The sequence below is a fragment of the Carettochelys insculpta genome, chromosome 19 (genome assembly GCF_033958435.1).
Source record: "Carettochelys insculpta isolate YL-2023 chromosome 19, ASM3395843v1, whole genome shotgun sequence".
NCBI lineage: Eukaryota > Metazoa > Chordata > Testudines > Carettochelyidae > Carettochelys > Carettochelys insculpta.
The window spans coordinates 25,082,952-25,102,332 of record NC_134155.1 but is presented as its reverse complement, the minus strand read 5'-3'; the positions used below and the strand labels follow the sequence as shown (position 1 = coordinate 25,102,332).

At 50.4% G+C, this 19,381-nt stretch overlaps 1 protein-coding gene across 10 annotated transcripts in view; it reads left to right on the top strand.

Moving 5' to 3' along the window:
* Positions 1-19,381, top strand: part of TSPOAP1 (TSPO associated protein 1) — a 115,575-nt gene that overhangs the window by 31,041 nt on the left and 65,153 nt on the right. For all 10 annotated transcript variants that reach the window (XR_012648109.1, XR_012648108.1, XR_012648110.1 and 7 more), the window contains 4 exons: positions 4,046-4,315; positions 11,755-11,862; positions 13,951-14,034; positions 17,129-17,218. Coding sequence is in view for 6 of the 10 variants with exons in the window: in XM_075013669.1 (XP_074869770.1) it covers positions 4,046-4,315; positions 11,755-11,862; positions 13,951-14,034; positions 17,129-17,218 (552 nt within the window). In the remaining 4 variants the exon portion in view is untranslated. The remainder of the gene's footprint in view (positions 1-4,045; positions 4,316-11,754; positions 11,863-13,950; positions 14,035-17,128; positions 17,219-19,381) is intronic.

The window sequence follows — 19,381 nt, the reverse complement described above, 5'->3', positions numbered from 1 at the left end:
CATGAACTTGGTGGTCTTCTCTAACCCTCTGGTTCAGTGATTCTGTGGCTATATCTGCCTGTGCTGGAAATTACACCTCAAGCTGCAGTGCCAGCAAAGCCTTAACTGGCTGTCATTAGGAAAATAAGTGGAGATCTTATTCTGGTTAACTCAATGGCAGCCTCTGCCTGGTGCACAGCAATGGGGCTGAAGGGCAAACAAAACATTAGGGAGCAGCAAGAAAGGGATAGAGAGTCTAAATGTATTGCAGTGTTGTTACGTGGTCGTAGCAGGCACCCCACGGGCAAGTCGCTCCGTACTTCCCAACGTTGGGCTATCTTGCCCCAGCCTCTGGATCATGTAGTAGCAGCTGCTTTCTGACCAGGGTGACCATCCAGCCCATTTTTGGTGGGACGGTTCCGTACTGGGGATGCCAAAAAGGCTTCCCTACTTATTGTAGAAAAGGGTCTCATCGTCTTGTATTTTCTGCCAGCAGCTGTGCAGGTACAGAGCAGGGAGCCTGCAGGTTAGTTTACTTTTCCCTTCCCTGGGGCTCAGGGGAGCGGGGAAGCAGCATGGATGCCCCGTCCCTGCCACTTCCTTGGGGCTCCTGGGAGCGCTGTGGGCTGCTGCAGCCCGGGGCTCGGGGAGGGTGGGTGGCTGCTGCCTCCTTTCCAGCTCCCTGGGGCTTGGAGGAGCTGCCCCTCCCCCCATGTCTCCCTGTCCCCTATTCAAGTCAGGGAGATGTGGTCGCCCTACTTGTGACACAGTGTATCAGGTTATCTGGCCCACCGATCTGACCAAAAAAGGACACACCCTTGTTTTAACAAATGCATATTTAGTGATAAATTCTTCTATTTCACAGACTCGTGGGCTTCAAAAGCCAGAAAGGACCATCATGACTATCTAGTCTGACCTCCTGCACATTGCAGGCCACTCTGAGTTGCCCAGCGCTGCTGGCTGAGTTGCTGAAGTCCTCAAATCTTTATGTAAACACTTGACATTATAGGCAACCCATCATTCAGTGTGGTTAAAACCAGCAAGTGAGCCATGCTCTGGGCTGCAGAAGGCAGCACTAAAAATAAGCCGTGTGCAATTGATTTGGTGGCTAATTCCACCACACTAGAAGAAACACAAGGTTACATTTGCAAGTCTCCCGTATTCCTCTGTCACAACACGATCTTCTCGCAAAGTTGCAAAGAGTTGTCATGAACTCAGTACGGCTGTGAGAGTTTCATCAGCTGCACTGCCTAGATTACCCCACACCAGATTCTGGGAAGGCGAGCGATACCTGGAACCATTAGTTCTGTCCATTTCATGGATTTGCAAAGTGCAATGAGAGACAATGCCTTTTCCACAGCAGCAAATTCAGCTTTAGTATCAATGAAAGCCACGGTTGTGGTAGTGGAGGTGAGGGAGACCTCATCTGGCTGAGAGTGATAGAGCAGCTCCCAAGCTGGTGAAAATTGTCATCCTTCCAAACTCCTTGGCAAAGTACATTGGCTGTGTGTCTGCTCTGATGGGTCCCTAATGAAGAAATAAATAAAATTGCCCTGCTACCTCCCCCACTCCTCTGCATTCTTCTCTTCCCTGGTCCCTGCCAGGAAAACAAGGAATTACAATCCAAAAATCCATCTAATTTGTTTTCAATAAGCTAAGTCAGTTAACTCCAGTGTAAGTGAATCTATACCATCTAGTTGTATTAGGGATTTGCAGCTGTAGATAGATTTTAAATGGGCATGTTTTCTACTGCAGATACCACTGGGTCCCAAATCTGTGAAATGGGGCCACTAAGAGTTACTTGCTGAAGGTTGCCGACGTTGGGAGCCTGCCATGGTGCAGATGTGACTCTCAGTGCTCCTGTTTTGCAGGGTGGTAGAGTTGGGCCCTGAGGCATGAAGTGCTTACCCTGAGATAATAGTGGATGCGAAGCTGGGTAGGAGCCAACAGGGTGCCCTTGTAGCCAAGAAGGCTAATGGCATATTGAGGTGCATTAGGAGGAGCAGATCTAGGGCAGTGATTATTCCTTTCTATTCAGCACTGGCGAGGCCACATCTGGAGTATTCCAACCAATTCTGGGCCCCCACAACTACAGAAAGGATGTGGACACATTGGAGAGAGTCCAGCAGAGGGCAACAAAAATGATTTGGGGGCTGAAGCACATGACTTATGAGGAGAGGCTGATGGAGTTGGGTTATTTTGTTTACAGAAGAGAAGAGGGGGGGGATTAGATAGCAGCCTTCAACTTCCTGAAGGGGGTTCCAAAGAGGATGAAGAGAAGCTATTCTCATTGGTGACAGATGACAGAATGAGGAGCAATGGTCTCAAGTTGCCATGGGGAGGTCTCAGTTAGATATTAGGAAAAAACTATTTCACTAGGAGAGTGGTGAAGCACTGGGATGGGTCTCTTCCTACCCTATGATTTTATCATCTGCAATTAAAAACAAGTGGCAGTTGCCAGGCCCCAAATCCAACATTCTTTGCAGGGCTGTGGGACTGAGATGCCATCAAGAAGCCTCTGGATAGATTTGTGAGAAGAATGATGGGTGAAGAGGCACAGACTTAGGTTCACAAAAGTACATCGGTGCCTATGTCCCAGTCTGAGGCTTCAGTGTGATCCACAAAGCTCTGCTGAACCCTACAGGCGTGTGAACTCACTCAGCACTGACCTTTTCAGAGGAAGAGTCCCTTGGTGCCCTTGTTTCAGCTGCTGAACATGTGCCGTGTCTAAAGCCAGTCCCCTGTTCATGCTCTGGAGTGCTCTACAGAGTGAGGGGTGTTCATCCATCTGCTGTGTCACGCCTGGAGCCTTAGGTGTGCGCAGAGGCTGCCTGTTGCACCAGCTTCCAGCCTCAATCTGTCTGGAGGATGTGGCATCACCCACATCACTTCTAGCTCAGTGCATAGGGGAGACCCAGGTTCAATTCCTCTCAGGGAGGAAAAGGGTTTGGACAGGGGTCTCTTAGTGCCCTGGAGGGAGTGCCTGTCACTGAGCTGTGGGGCATTGTGGTGGGGGGCTCTCTCAGCCTCTTCTGTGGAAGCTGTTCCACAATGGATAAATAGAGACCTTGAAGCAGGGGAAGATGACTGTGGTTCTCCTACCTCTCAGCGGGATACGCTAACCACCAGACTCTCACTTTTTGGCCCAGTAACACTTTAGGTTTTTATTCCAAGTGGAAAAGCACCAACAGGAGCAAGAGAGAGAGAAAGCGAGAGTGTGAGTGGGCCGGAGAGGGTGTGAGCGAGAGAATGACTGTGGTGGCTAAGGCAAATTTTCCCCACTCCAGGCGGTGGGAGCCCGGGGTCCAGCCCCCCCTGCTCCAATGACTCTCATGATTTATTCAAATGGAGCAGCTTCAGTAGGAGGTATTCAGGGAGCCTCACATCAGAAGGGCTGAAGGCAGAGTGGCTAAAGCGATATGCTGAGAGGTTGGTCCGACTCCTGTCCCTCCCTCAGGCAGAGGGGCAATTGTTCCATGGTCTCCCACACCCTCTTCTGGCTGTTTGCGTAGGGTTGGGCGCCCACCTAAGGAATTCGAACAGGAAGTACGTTAGGTCCCTGAGCCACCTGACTCCAGGCGAGGGTGCCTGGCTGTGAAGCGTCTGCAGTAGTAGGCACCTCCATGCTGCTGGACTCAGACATCTATCTCCACAAGGGAGTGGGACTTTGTCGTCATCTCCCATTGGCTCATTTAGGCAGCTCCCTGCCCGGGGACTGGCTTTTGTGGTCCATATCCTTGTGTGCCTGTCTCTCCCCATGCATTGCATAGGGAGCTGGGGCACCAGGCACAGACACTGTGGATCAGTGTGTTCTTGTGATTTCCTAGGCACCCCAGGGCTTGGTGTGCCAATGAGCATCATGACATCTAAGTTCCTTCGTGATTCTCAGCCACAGCTACTGTCTTCCCTGCTTTGGGAATTTGTTGGTCAACGTGGTTTACGAACAGGTCAGGTATGTCTGTGCCTGTCTGTTGAACAATACTTCAATAATTTACGAACAGACCCAGAAACCTGTTTCCCCTCCTTTGAGCCACAGGGGCTGCCTCATGTGTTTCCCTTTCCTTAGGAGAGCCCTCAAGGCCTGAACCTCGCCAGCTTCGATCGCCTGCTGCGGGAATCTCAGAAGGAAGTGTTACGGTTGCAGAGACAGATTGCACTGAAGAATTTCAAGGAGTCTCTCCATTCCTTGAAAACTGGTTCGAAAAGCTCCTCACCGATTGCTGCCATGTGCTTGGGACCCTCTGCGCCGACCCCAGACAGCGGCATAAATGATTCACCTCTATCAAAGGGGGCACAAGTAGGAGAGCCAACCCTAGCAATGGAAGTACATAGGAAGGTGAGAGATCTGGGTCATGAGCTGAATGTTTTTGCTAATTAATCAGTCAATTAATGAATGTTCTGATAGAAATGTTACCAGTGTAATTGCCAAGATTATTACTGTTATTACCCTTTCTGCCTGAAATAGATATTCTAGCCTTTAAAATGACCTTTTAGTATTGAAAGACATTTACGAGTGTATGATAAGGTGTCACGCATCATATGGTGAAGAGAGAGAATTGTAACTCTGGTTGCCACAACCAGCCCGATAAGTGTATCCCAGAGGGAATTCTATGGCAATGGGTCTCAACCTGGGGTACGTGTACTGCGGGGTTACTCGGAGCTCTTCCAGGGGCTTCATCAACTCATCTAGAGAATTGCCTGGATTTGCAACAGGCTGCAGAGAAACCACTAGCAAAGTCAGTACAAACTAAAATTTCATACAGACAACGACTCTTTTGTACTGTTCTATATACAAGGCACTGAAATATAAGTATGTTATTTATATTCTGACTGATTTCTTTTATAGTTACCTGATAAAAATGAGAAAGTCAGCCATTTCTCAGTAACATGTGCTCTGCCAGTTTTGTATTTGTATGTCTGATTGTGCAAACAAGTTGTTTTGGGGTGAGGTGAAACCTGGGGAGACACAAAGCTTATCAAACTCCTGAAAGGGGTGCAGCAATATGGAAAGGTTGAGAGACTTTGGTCTATGCACAGGCTCCGACTGTATGGGTGCTTCAGGGCTGGGGCACTCATCAGGAAAAACTCGTGGGCTCTGAGCATGTACCAGCAGCCAGCTCTACCATGCTCCTTTTCCCCAGAGCCTGTGGCCCACTGTGAAACAGCTGTTTCTTTGCACTGTGGACACTCTGGGAGGGAAGGGGAGATGGTGCTTTGGTTGAGGGTGTGGGGAAGAAGCAGGATGGGGGAAGGGTTGGGAGAAAGGGCAGGGTGGGGCAGAGGTAGAGCAGGGATGGGTTAGTCTGAAAAAACCTATTTTCTATAAAGTCATGTTGATTGGCATTAATTATATCAGCTGCTCCTTTATTTTGATCCAGATTAATGTGTGATTTACAAGCTTACAAGTACCCAGGTTATCCTGTATAAGTATCAGCACTATGTTAGCTTTCTTCTTCTCCTTTGGAACTTTCACAGCGTTCCAAGACTTACTGAAAAGTAACATTAGCCAGCCAGTGCACTCCTTGGCCAGCTCTTTTACAACTCTTGGATATAAGTTATCTGGACCTGCTGATTTAAAAATGGCTGGCTTTAACAGCTGCTGTTTCACATCTTTAATCACTGTTTGGATGAAAAGTATTTCATCGTTATGTAATATCACATGACATTTCCCCCTAATCCAGAATAGAAATGTTTACTGAACACTTCTGCTTTTTCTGAATTATTATTAAAAATTCTACCATTTCCATTTAGCAGTGGACCAAAAGCACATTAAGGATTCCTTTTTTGCTCCTAATATACCTGTAAAATGCCTTCTCATTGTCCTTAACACTGTTAGCATATATTTCTCCTTGTGTCCCTTCTGTATCAGTTTTTATAGTTGGTAGCTTCTGATTTATATTAATTACTAGCAACTTCCCCTTTCTTCTGTTTGTTGTATATTGTGTTTTATTTTACGGTGTATAATGACTTTTACTTCCCCTTTCAACCAAGTTTTTTCTTTTTTTTTCAAAAAACAGTGCAGCCTTCTTTCTCAGTTGTGGGATTGTGGCTTTTAGGCCATTTAATAAAATTTTTGTAAACAATTCCCACTTATCATTCACATTTTCTGTTTAAATCCCTTTCTCCAACTGATTTAGTCAAAATTGTTTGCAGCTTTGTGAAACTGGCCCTTTAAAGACCAAGAATATATCTCACTAGACTGAACTTTTTTCCGTTTGCACATAACAGATGTAATCGTGTTGTGAGCACTTGCACCTAAGCACTCACTAATTTGTAATTCTGCACAGTGCAGGGGTTTGGGGGTGCAATAGGACAGTACCTGTAAGAAGTTTAAGTGTGGGGGTGTCAGGGCAGGGGATGAGGATCTGCGGGTGCAGGAGGCAGGGCTGGGAGCCTGAGGGGCTCAGGGCAGGGGGGTGGGAGGTGTGGGAGTGGGGAGGGCGCAAGGGTGCCCTTTAGGGAGGGCAGGGAGCTGAAGCCTCTTCCTGCCCTCCAAAAAGGTGCCTTGTGTGAGGCTCATGGATTGGGCGGTCCTGGACTGGCGGGGGGTGAGGTGGGGGTCATGCTCCGAGCCAGCTCCTTTCACCTGCCTGGGTGCCTGCTGCTCTGCTGGGCAGCCTGCAGGAGAGCCCCAGGACCCAGGCTGGGAGCACGGTGCACCTCCCTGTGCAGCCCCAACTGGCTTTTACCAGGGTGGTGCACTGGGGCACGCTGCCTTCCTTCCACCTCTGATTCTGCAATCAGGGCTGTCCCTAGTGGGGTGCAGGGCCCAGGGAAATCCCCTCCATACCACAGGCACTGGGTTTGGCAGGGTTCCACTGCAGCAGTGAGTGCAGGGGTGTGTGTGTGACCCCTACAGTCACCCTGGGTAATCCCCTGGGTCGCCCTGGGCCCTGTGAGCTACCATCAGTATGTGGGGGCTGTCCCATCCCCAGGATGGTTGGGGCAGCTGCAGCTGGGCCTCCCAAAGCACAGGGCCTGGGGTAGTCACCCTGAATTGTCATACAGATGGGACAGCTGGGTCTGCAGTCAGTTCCTCTGGATCATAGAATCCTGGGGCTGGAAGGGACTTCAGGAGGTCATCTAGCCCAGCCCCCTGCCTCAAGCAGGATCAACCCCAACTCAGTCACCCCAGTCAGGACCTTCTCAAGCTGGGACTTAAAAACCTCAAGGGATGGAGAATCCACCACCTCTCTAGGCAAATCCATCCAGATGGGGTCTAATAGTCAATTGCCCCACGTTGGATGCGGCACTTTTTGAGTAAATTGTCATCTTTGATTTTTCGTCATTTCCAGCACTAGCAGTGTGAGCCCCCAGCCCGGCGCCGGACAGCACTGCCTTCTTCCCTCCATGTGACAGAGAGAGGCTGAAGGAGATATTTGTCCTATTGTCTAGTGTGATGTGGTGGTCGGTAGCAACCCTCGACCGCTGCTCCACCTTGTTCTTTGTTTGCTAGGACTTTGACCTGGAAGCATATGAGATCCCTCGGTTCCAGGTTGTCAGTGACAGGGAGCTTGGCAATGCCGTTTTACGCCGGTAGTGGCTGACCCTTTCCTCCTCTAGCCGCTCTGCTGAGGATAGTGGGATGTTTTTAAATGGTAAAATATGAATTAACTTTTTCAGAGCAAACATTCCGTCTGAAGGTCTAAATGCATTTTTGCCTCCGTATAGAGCCCTGCCTCCAAAATGCCAAGCATCCCACATGTGTATGTTCAGACACACTGGTGGTGGGTGAAGTACAGGCTCGGGGAGGCTAACCCCTATCCCATCCCATCTCATCTCTTACTCCTGAGGCCACGACTCTCCTGCCAGCCCAGATTCCCACCAGCGCACAGCTGCCAGCCTTCCTGCACAGCCCCAGTGCACCAGGCAGGCAGGCAGTGTATTCTCCAGAGCACAGGGTGGGTGCGTGGCCCCTTCCCAGCCCTGCTGCATCTGGCAGATGTATGGCATGTGGCCAGCAGAGCACCTAATGGGTGCATACAGCCCCACAGCACTGGATGGTGTGAAGCCCACCCTAAGCTCCAGCATGTGAGTTGGGTGGGTGGCATGCAGCCTCCAGAGCAGCAAGCCAGGTGCATAGCCCTGCAGCACCGGGTGTCATGCACCCACCCCTGGGAGAACTGGATGGGTGGGGGGGGGTGTCAGTGGCCCCCATCACCTCAGAGCACCAGGAGGAACTGCAGCTCCGTCCCAGTGAGCAGAGCATGCCCCCCAAAGCACCAGGTGAGGGGGAGCTTTTCTGCTGTCTTCGGGCTACACCAGCTCTGCCTTGGAACCATCCCCCAGGTCACATGCACTTCTCCCACTCAGTTGTGAGCTCACCTCTCAGCCTTCACAGGACCAGCGTCAAGGTTTCCCTGTTCCCATTTGTTACTTCAGGTGTGATCTTGGCTAAGGAGTTTGTCTGGGGCAAGTAGCTCTTTTTTAAAGCCCGTCTGTCCAGCTCTAGTAGTACTTAGAGTATTTTCAGTCGTGTGTTTCACGTAGGTGTGTACATGCCCAGCTTGCTAGAGCCAGAGAATTTGACCTAGCAGAGTATGTAGGGGGGTGACGTCTGTGCCTCATGGCCTGAGCCTCTTCCCTGGCTAGGTTCTCTGGATGGCTGTTAACCTCACCAACCTCTAGTCAGTGACTTTTCTCTCATGTTGAGTTCATTCGTACCCTGGAACACTATTGCATTAGTGGTAGTTTAGTGTTTGCTGGTGATGCCCTCAGCAAGGGTTAAATGTTGTTCATTGTGCATGGGGGGGCATACCCACTAATGATCCCCTATGCATGTTTGCAGTAGTTAGGTGAAGTCCCCATAAAGCAATAAAACACAATGACCAGGATGGCATTCACCCAAAAGTTCTGAAGGAACTCAAACAGGAAACTGCAGAATTGCTAGTTGTGGTATGTACGTAACCTGTCACTTAAGTCAGTCTCTATAACAGGCGACTGGAGGAGAGCCAATATATTGCTTATTTTTTAAAAAAGGCTCTGGAGATGATTCTGCCAATTACAGGCCTACCTTCAGTACCAGACAGACTGTTTGAAACTATAGTAAGGAACAAATGTATCACATGGTATGTTGTAGAAGAGTTAACTTTACCTCAGCAGTCCATTTTAATTCTTGAAGGGAGTCATCACAGATACAGGTAAGGGTGATCTAGTATTTAAACTTTCGAAAAACCTTTGGCAAGTTCCATCACAAAAGGCTTACTAAGTTTGCAGAGGACACCAAGCTGGGAGGGGTTGCAGATTCTTTGGAGGACAGAGTCTAAATTCAGAATGATCTGGACAAACTAGAGACATGGTCTCAGGTAAATAGGAAGAAGTTTAATAAGGCCAAACGCAAAGTACTCCACTTATGGAGGAGCAACCAGCTTCACATATACAGAATGGGAAGTGATTCCCTAGGATGGAGTGCAGCAGAAAGGCATCTAAGGGTCACAGTGGCCCAAAAGCTAAATATGACTCAACAGTGTGATGCTGTTGCACAAAAAATCAAACATGATTCTGGGATGTATTAACAGGAGTGTGGTGAGAAAGACACGAGAAGTCGTCATTCTCCTCTACTCAGCACTAGTTAGGTCTCAGCTGGAGTATTTTATCCAGTTCTGGGCACCACATTTCAAGAAAGATGTGGAAATATTGGAGAAAGTACAGAGAAGAGCAACAAGAATGATGAAAGGTCTAGAGAAAGTGAGCTATGAGGGAAGATTGAAAGCACTGGGCTTGTTTAGTTTCGAGAAGAGAAGGCTGAGAGGGAACATGATAGTGATTTACAAGTACCTCAAAGAGGGTTACAAGGAGGAGGGAGGAAAATGGTTCTCCTTGCCCTCTGGGGATAGGACAAGAGGCAATGGGCTTAAACTGCAACAAGGGAAGTTTAGGCTGGACATTAGGAAAAGCTTCCTAAGTGTCCCGGAATACATTGCCTAGGGAGGCTGTGGAGATAAATGTCACTGGAGATATTTAAGAACAGGTTAGTCAGACATCTGTCAGAGATGATCTAGACCAGCGGTTCCCAAACTTTTGGCATCACGCCCCTCCCCCCCTTTTAACTTTTGAGAAACCCTCATGCCCCCCCCACCGCTTCTTTGCCATCATCCAACCCCCCTTAACAGAAAATGCAATTCGTGATTTAAAATAAACACAATAACTTGATATAAAAATGTTATTTAAAATTAAAAATAAGCACAAATAATTTTTCTTGGCCCCTGGTGGCTGTCTGGTGCAGCCCCAGCTGGCTGGCTGCCTGAACCCCTTGCCAGCCTCCAGAGCTGCCCGCACCAGCCACTTGTCCGCCTGAGAGAGGCACTGCCAGAGCTGCCCGCCCGAGCCCCATGCCACTGGGGCCAGCCATCCACCAGCCTGCTGCTGCCCGAGCCCCACACTGCTGGGACCAGCTGCCTGCCCACCAGCCACACACCCCAGCCACAGGCCAGGTGCCTGAGCTACCTGCCCAAGCCCCACACTGCTGGGGCCAGCCTCCTGAGCTGCATGAGTCCCACAAGCTGGCCAACTGCCCGAGTCCCGCAAGCCCTGCAAGTTGCCCACCCAAGCCCCTCCCCTGCCCTCCTACAAAGCCAGGCACCCCCAGCTTCCCATCCTGCTCCTCCTCCCCACAACCCACACACACCCTCATTTTCAGGAGGCAGCCAGCTCCACGTGGGTCTTTGCTGGCTGCCTGCTTTTTATAGCAGCTGCTCCAGGTCACGCACGTAAAATGGCAGGGGCTGAGAGCCAGAAGCAAAGGTCAGATCTTCCTTCAGGTGGGAGGGAATCATGGGGGTGCTGGCTCGTCTCACACCCCTCGGGAATTTCTTCAAGCGCCCCCAGGGGGGCACACACCCCAGTTTGGGAAGCCATGGTCTAGATAGTGCTTGGTTTTGCCATGAGGGCAGGGGACTGGACTTGATGACCTGTTGAGGTCCCTTGCAATTCCATGATTTTATGTTCTTAACACCCTAAGCAGTCATTGGAGAGGCTGGGGGACAGAGCATGATCTGCCTATGGACCAGTAATTGGTTAAAGGATAGGAAACAAAGGGTGGGACGAAATGGTTGTTTTTCACAATGGAGAGGGGTGCAGAGCAGAGGGTCTCACATATCTGTGCAGGAAAGAATGCTGTTCACCATACAGTTTGGAGATGGGATGAACAGTGAGGTGGCAAAATTTGCAGATGATACAAAATTTTTCAACAGAATTAAGTTCAAAGCAGAGAGTGAAGAGTTCCAAAGGGATCTGTCTCCCCAAACAGCGACTGGGCAACAAAACGGCAATTTTTGTAGCTCAGTGCCAGTAAAGGACATTGGAATAAGGAATCCCAAGTGTACATACCAAATAACGGGTTTAAATGAACTCTTGCCACTGAAGAAAGAGATCTTGGTGTCATCATCTTCCTCTCAGCGTGCAGAGATGGTACAAACAGCTAACACTATTGAGAACCCCGCCCTCGGCACAATCCTTGCTGCTCCCATTGGCTGGACAGGTTGTGCTGGGTGAAGGGGGTGGGAGCAGCACACGAGGTCTCCCTCTGCCCCCTCAATCCTGGTATGGAAACGCACTTGGCCCCACCAGCCAACTGCTTTGAGCAACCCAGGGCTGTGGAGTATGTAACAGAAACCCTTAACTTCCCGAATGGACATCTCTAGCCTGACTCATTGTGCAGGCTGACTTCAGAGAGGAGATATTCTCATGGGCTGTTAGGGTTCTGGGTGGTAGGTCAGGTGGTGCTGTTATGTCATTCCTTTCATATCCCTATGGAATCACTCCCTTCCCTTGCAGGTGCAGCCAGGAGCGCTCCCTTTGGGACATGCCTCAGAGGAGTATGAAAACTTCCCTCCAAAAAGTGTGCTAGGAGACCCAGAGACCAGTCAACAAACACAGCAGCTGGTGAGTTGTGGCCCCTTTCCGCAAGCTCAGAGGGGACTCCCTGTGTGGGTCTTTCTCCCTCGGTGGAAGCGTGGCCTCCTTGGGATGCAATGCTGCACCCAGTTCTCTGGTCTCAAATGTGGGCTTGGCGCAGCAGCCAGGTGCTTGCTGGTCTCAGGGGTGGAGGGTGCTGGGGAACTGGCCTGTGCTAAGTACCAGCTGCAAAATAGATGTTTAACAGTGTATGACTGATTCTGTGCGACTGAGCCTTCTGTCCTTCAGTCCGGGCTCCCTCTCACACAGTTATGCTGGGACATGTGTGGCAAAGCTCCAGCTGTGCCCCATGGGTCCTGCGCTTCTAGGCAGTCGTTGTATGCCCCAGAGGCTCGCTGTGAACTTCCTGGCTGCCTCTTGCCTTTTTCTGGAGGCCAGGGTCACAGCTTACTGAGCCATCCTCAACACAGGCAGAGTCAAGGGATTGAAACCCCTCTGTAATGCTGCTCCCCTGTTCCCCGGAGCAGACTTTGTGGAGTGGGGTGGTCGGGGGGGAACCCAGGCTGCACACTACTCTGGGTTTCCAGCTCAGGCAGTGCGTTAAAGTACGGAGTGGTACAGAAACACTCCTCACCTGCCTCATTCATGGGGTGGTTGTACGCAGCTCCAAGCTGTTTTGGTCATGGCTGGCTGAACAGTGTATGTCAGGTGCGCTACTGAAACATCAGCCCCCTCAGGACGAATTGAAAGTGAAACAAAGTGAATGCCTAATTTGCATTTTTGGGCTTCTTGCTACTCCTACTGCTTAACCCTTGTACGCCGTGTGGAGCATAGGTCATCTACAAGTCTCCTCCACTTCACTCTATTTTGGGACAAAACTTCTAGGTGCCTCCAGGAGTTCCCCAGTTGCTGTCCTTCAACCACAGTAGAGCTTCTCCGTGTTGTCCGAGGTCTTCCTCTTTTGCGTTTTTGGTGGGGGTTCCATGTGAGAGCTTGATGGACTAGGCTGGCTGGTGGTTTTCTGAGAGTGTGGCCTCGCCATCCCCACTTTCTTCTCTTGATTTCTGTGTCAGTTGGTTCTTGTCCTGCTCTGTTCCAAAGCTCCTCATTTGTGAGGAAGTCTTGCCATTGGATGGGAAGGATGTGCCTCAGGCATCTGTTTGTGAATGTTTGTAGCTTGTGATTTGAAGACTTTTTGGTATGCCTGGTCTCGCATCCATACAAAAGACAAGTCCATTCTGTCAGGGACACAGGAGAAATGCCATGTAATTCATATGTCCTTGTGAGCCACCCCAGCAAACCAGGCTTGTTCACAGCGTACTCAAAGCCTGATAAAGTCATAGTTATCCAGGGGATCTGCCAAAGGCAGCAAGTCACTAGAGGATCCAGCACATACTGAGCACATTTGTGCAGGCTGCTAGATACAGTCTGGAATTGAGCCAGGGCTGAGTTAACATAGCTTTTGCCACTCAGGCTGATCCTTTTGCATAGCTCTAGCTCTGTGGTTTGCACGACAAAGTTTACAAAGCTCCCCACTTGTGCTGGGTGCCGTTCTGTGACCTGCTTGTCATCAGCATAGTGCAAGCGAGAGAGGAGAGAGCTGTGTGCAGAACGGAAATGGTGGGAGGAAGAAAGGGGCCTGCATCACCAGCTGGCATCTGTATTACCCAGTAGATTGACCTGGTCTGGTACGGACACACAAAACTGCATTGTCTGGGCTTGGCAGTCAACCCCTGTAGTCCTCAATATCATGAGGAGTAAGGGAGGTTGACAGGGGAGTTTCTCCTGTTGAGCTCCCTCTGTGAGGATGGCCAGGTGAGTCAACTGTAGATAAGTTGATTTTAGTTACACAATTACTGTAGCTAGAATTGTGGATCTACAGTTGACTTCAGTGTCTAGAGTAGACCTGGCCTGACTTTGGTTTGGGCATTTCTTGTTGTCTGCATAAGAAATGTCCTTAACTTTCTTCCAATGATTTTCAGGTGGGAGAGAAAAAGTGGGCACGGTGTTAGATCAGGGAAGCTGTTCTGAATTTCATGTGTGCCACGAGAAATCTGGGACACTCATCTGTTTGTCCCAGTGTTGTTTATGGCTTTCTTTGCTTTTCTTGCATAGGAATTTGAACTCAGGAAAAAGCGTAAAAAATGTGAAAACCTTGAACATGAAGTGAGGAAAAAGCACAAAAGATGCAAAGAATTGGTAAGCTTTGTCTCTGTACAGCTGTGAGTTTGCTGTTAGATGAATACAGGTTAAACCTCTCTAGTCTTGCATCCTTGGGACCTGACTGGTGCTTGAAGAGAGAATTTGCCAGCCCACTGGAGGTCAGTATTGTCTAGCAGCATTACTAATACCTCCATTGCTTACTGAGCTCTTAGAATATATTTAGGGGTATATTGCTGCTAAATAACAGCACAGAACGCTGAGAGCCAGGACTCATGGCTGGAAATGAACTTTATGGGACCACGTGAAACTTGGCCACAACCACGATTTGTGGTCGTCCAGATAACTGAAATCATGCCAGATTACAGATGTTGCCGGGTGAGAGAGTTCTGGATTAGAGAGGTTCAACCTGTAGTTCAATTGCTTCATTCTCACATGGGATGTTTTCCTTGTTTAAATAACATCACTTCTTGTCCAGCTCTGATCTCCCATTTCAACAGTCACAAATTCTGGGTTTCATCCTTTGTAGTCTAAAGATTAACCAGCAGTCATGTAGCACTTTAAAGACGAACAAAATAATTTATCAGGTGATGCGCTGTCTTTGAAGTGGGTCTGTCCCATGAATGCTCATCACCTAATAAATTATTTTGTTCGTCTTTAAAGTGCTACAAGACTTTGTTTTGTTAGAATACAGACTAACATGGCTACCTCTCTGTTACTCTTCTAAAGATTAGTTCATTTAGACATTCAGCTGGTGGCAGGCCGAATGTGTAGATTCTTAGCCATTAAAGCAATATTAATGTAAGTAGCAGGGAAAAATAAATCCCTCCAGTTCAGGGCTGTTGGGTGAAATTCCCCCATGTTATGGTTCCCTCCATTTTGAACTTGCCCACTGACAAGCTGAGGAGGACAAGAGGCGCAGGAGGAAAGATAGACTGGCTTCTGGTCATGATCAGCCACCTCCTGCCATACCTGGAAACATTTGTCCTCATTGTAATAGATATTGTGGTTCAAGCATCGGCTTTATCAGCCACCTGAGAATCTGCAGCTCCCAGGGAAGATGGTCAGCCTTGGCAACAAGTAATCATCATCAGTGTTATGCCGGGAGTCAAGTTAGAAAGTATTAAAAGTTCCTTTTAACCTTAAAAATCCTCTGGGAGGAAAAAACATGATCAGCAAATATTGAATAATGATTGGAATTGTGTAATAGTTCTTTGAGCAAAGTGTAAAAAGCCATAGTTGGGGATGAAGGCCCTCACGGTTAACGGTGTGACCTGGTTCATGAAGGAAGTGGAGGTGGGTGCCGTTTAGAAGCAGGCAGAAGAATGGGGATGTTGAACATAAATCCGCAGGAAGGAATTAAAGAGAATTGAAGAAGGAAGCAAAAGGACACAAGAAGAAATCTGTGGCCAGCGTGTCCCAGTGCTGCCAATGAGTTTCAGTGCCCCAGGCCACATCATTTGGGGAGAGGGGTTGGGGGCAGGGGTGGAATGGGAGTGGAGCCAGAGTGGGAAGAGGTGGGGTGGAGTGGGGACCTGGGGTTGATTCGGGGGGTTGTACCCTGCTCTGCACCCCCCACAGGGGAGGCCCTGGCTGCCTTACTGTGCCCCAGCAGCCCCAGCTCATGTGGATCATAGGCCCTGAGCTCTTGGCTTCATCACCTGTCCACCCTGATAGTACAGCTTACATAAAAAGCTGGCCTTTCCCCACCGGCTGTAGGAACCATAGCTGTGTCTACACGTGCAAGCTACTTCGAAGTAGTGGCACTAACTTCGAAATAGCGCCCGTCGCGGCTACACGCGTCGGGCGCTATTTCGAAGTTAACTTCGACGTTAGGCGGCGAGACGTCGAAGTCGCTAACCTCATGAGGGGATCGGAATAGCGCCCTACTTCGACGTTGAATGTCGAAGTAGGGACCGTGTAGACGATCCGCGTCCCGCAACGTCGAAATTGTGGGGTCCTCCATGGCAGCCATCAGCTGGGGGGTTGAGAGACGCTCTCTCTCCAGCCCGTGCGGGGCTCTATGGTCACCGTGTGCAGCAGCCCTTAGCCCAGGGCTTCTGGCTGCTGCTGCTGCAGCGGGGGATTCATGCTGCATGCACAGGGTCTGCAACTCGTTGTCGGCTCTGTGTATCTTGTGCTGTTTAGTGCAAGTGTGTCTGGGAGGGGCCCTTTAAGGGAGCGGCTGGCTGTTGAGTCCGCCCTGTGACCCTGTCTGCAGCTGTGCCTGGCACCCTTATTTCGATGTGTGCTACTTTGGCGTGTAGACGTTCCCTCGCTGCACCTATTTCGATGTGGTGCTGCGCAACGTCGATGTTGAACATCGACGTTGCCAGCCCTGGAGGACGTGTAGACATTATTCATCGAAATAGCCTATTTCGATGTCGACACATCGAAATAGGCTACTTCAATGTAGGCTTCACGTGTAGACGTAGCCCATCAGTCCCAGGATCCTTTCCCCCTTTCTCTTGGTATTGCAAGGGGGCCAACCAAACACCCGATGGCATTTCAGTAAGAGGCCAGCAGCCCCCTCACCCATCTCCTGGCAGAGCCTTGGCTCCAGTACTGCTAATGGTGTGATGGCTGGGAACGTGAGGAAAAGCACCTGAAGGACAGGGATGCAAGAGCCACTGTTACACTCATGGGGTCTGTTTTGACTGGTGTCTTGACACAAATTAATTTATCTATTTAGGGCCAGACTTTGGGGCCCTGAGTCCTGTTGGGTGGCATCAAGTCCTGGAAGTCAGCAGGGTGGCTTGAGGGTGATGAGGCCGAGTGGGTGTCCAAGAGAGGGTTCATTGGCAGGAACCCCCTATTTCCTTTCTCTGGAGCTTTGGACATCTACCACAATGTACCTTTGTGCAGGAGAGTGAATGAGGTTCTGTAAAATTCCTCCACTAGTAGAGAGACCTCTCGCCATTCCATGGTGATTTCCTGGCCTGGGGAAAATCTCCCCACATCTTCCCTCGGAGCTCCACCTCCTAAGTCTGCAACAGTGGGCACCAAGGCACAGAACCGTAACCTTCTCCAGCAGTCAGCTGGGCCCAGCATGACTCCCTACTGTCCCCTGGCCTGGGGAAGGCAGTTAGTTTGAGAACCTGGGTCTCGTTACATGCTCATTCTCTCCGCACAGGAAATCCAGCTGCGGGTGGTGCAGAGCGAAAACGCACGGCTGGCTCAGGAGAACACACAACTCAGTGGGAAGGCTGAATGGGCGCGACAGGTAACCCCGGGCGCGCTTGTTCCTGCAATGGAGCAGTAGTTCCCTTCACGTTTGTATTGATGTTGCAAAACTCCTCTACCAAGCAGAACCTATTTCGGGACCAAGAGGAAACAGTGGCCTCAGGTTCAACGTGTAGTTATCAACGGCTGGCTGTGTGTAGCTAGTTGGGCCCTGCAGGTGGTGTCAGTCTTGCATCTGCTACTGTATTATATGTGCAGGAATGACCTGGCTAATGGAGAGGACATATGCAATTTGCAGGAGACACCAGGCTGGGAGGGCGCTGCCAGCACTTTGGAGGACAGGGTTGGAATTCAGAACAACTTTGGCAAATTGGAGAACTGGCCTGAAATCAACAAGATGAAATTCAGTCACCCGGTACAAAGCATTATGCTTAGGAAGGAGAACCTGAAGCACACAGCTGCACAACAGGGAAGAGAAGGGATTATGGCGTAGTACTGCAGAAGTGGGTCACAAATTACACAGGAGCTGACATTGTGACACAGCTACAAAAAGACTAATATCACACTGAAGCCGCGTCTACACGAGCCGGCTACTTCGAAGTAGCTGTGCCAACTTCGAAATAGCGCCCGCCATGTCTACACGTGGCGAGCGCTATTTCGAAGTTGAAATCGACGTAAGGCGGCGAGATGTTGAAGTAGCTATCCCCAACAGGAGATGGAAATAGTGCCCTACTTCGACGTTGAACATCGAAGTAGGGCACGTGTAGACGATCCGCGTCCCGCAACATCAAAGTAGCGGGGTCCGCCATGGCGGCCATCAGCTGAGGGGTTGAGAGACGCTCTCTCTCCAGCCCCTGCGGGGCTCTATGGTCACCGTGTGCAGCAGCCCTTAGCCCAGGGCTTCTGGCTGCTGCTGCTGCTGCTGCTGCAGCTGGGGATTCATGCTGCATGCACAGGGTCTGCAACCAGTTGTCGGCTCTGTAGATCTTGTACTGTTTAGTGCAAGTGTGTCTGCGAGGGGCCCTTTAAGGGAGCGGCTTGCTGTTGAGTCCGCCCTGTGACCCTGTCTGCAGCTGTTCCTGGCACCCTTATTTCGATGTGGGCCGCTTTGGCGTGTAGACGCTCCCCTACAGCGCCTACTTCGATGTAGTGCTGCCCATCAACGTCGACGGCACCAGCCCTGGAGGATATGTAGATGCTATTCATCGAAATAGCTTATTTCGATTTCGCTACATCGAAATAAGCTATTTCGATGTAGCATCCCCGTGTAGACGTAGCTTGAGTGTGTTAACAGGAGCATCATATGCAGGATGCAGGAAGTAATTTTCACATTCAGCTTGACAGTGGTGAGGCCTCACCAAGGGGCTGTGGGTAATGGAAGTTGGGGAACTAAGGCTCCCCAGACCTCTGCTAATGCTCCCTGCTGCAGCTACGGGGCTGGGTCATGGGGGCTCAGAGTGTCTTTGGGCAGCCCAGGCTGGCTGGGCCTCAGGGCAGCTGGAGGCACCAGCAGGGTTTGGGGCTGCATTGGCAGGCTGACCAGCAAAAGCAGGGGAGGGAATGGGCAGGGAAGGGGACCAGCCTCCCTGGACAGGGGTGGACACACTGCTCAGGGCTGTCGCTGGGATGCTCTGTCCAGTTTTGGCATCACACTTTAGGAAAAAGATGGACAAACTTGGGCGAGCCCCGAGAAGAGCAGCACGGATGTTAAAAGGTTTTGAAATCCTGACCTGTGAATAGGGGGACCCCATGCCCCATTTTCAGAGGGACCGACCCATATGTAAGCCCTCCTGCTGGTGTTCTGACTTCTTAAAAATGGGCCAATTGTCCTGCATTATCTGTCTCTTCCCTTCCCTTAGGTACCGGTGGGTGCTGTCGCTGGCCAGATCCCAACTCAGCAGCTGCCCACCCACCAGCGCTGTGTGTGTGTGTGTGTGTTGCGGGGGGGAGTCCAGTGGTTGATGATGGGGGTGGTCTGCAAAGCTGATGGTCAGGCAGAGCTGCAGCATGTGGGGCTGGCCACTCCCCTGGCTGGTCCATCAGCACAGCCCCCCACTGCATGGCAGCTCTTGGCCTGCTGCCCCCCATCACTGCCTTCCCCGCATTTCCAGCCAGCACTGGCTGCTTGCTGCAATGGATGGAGAACACAGACAGGCATTGACCTCTGCTGCCCACCACTGGCCCTTACATACTCCCCTTTCAC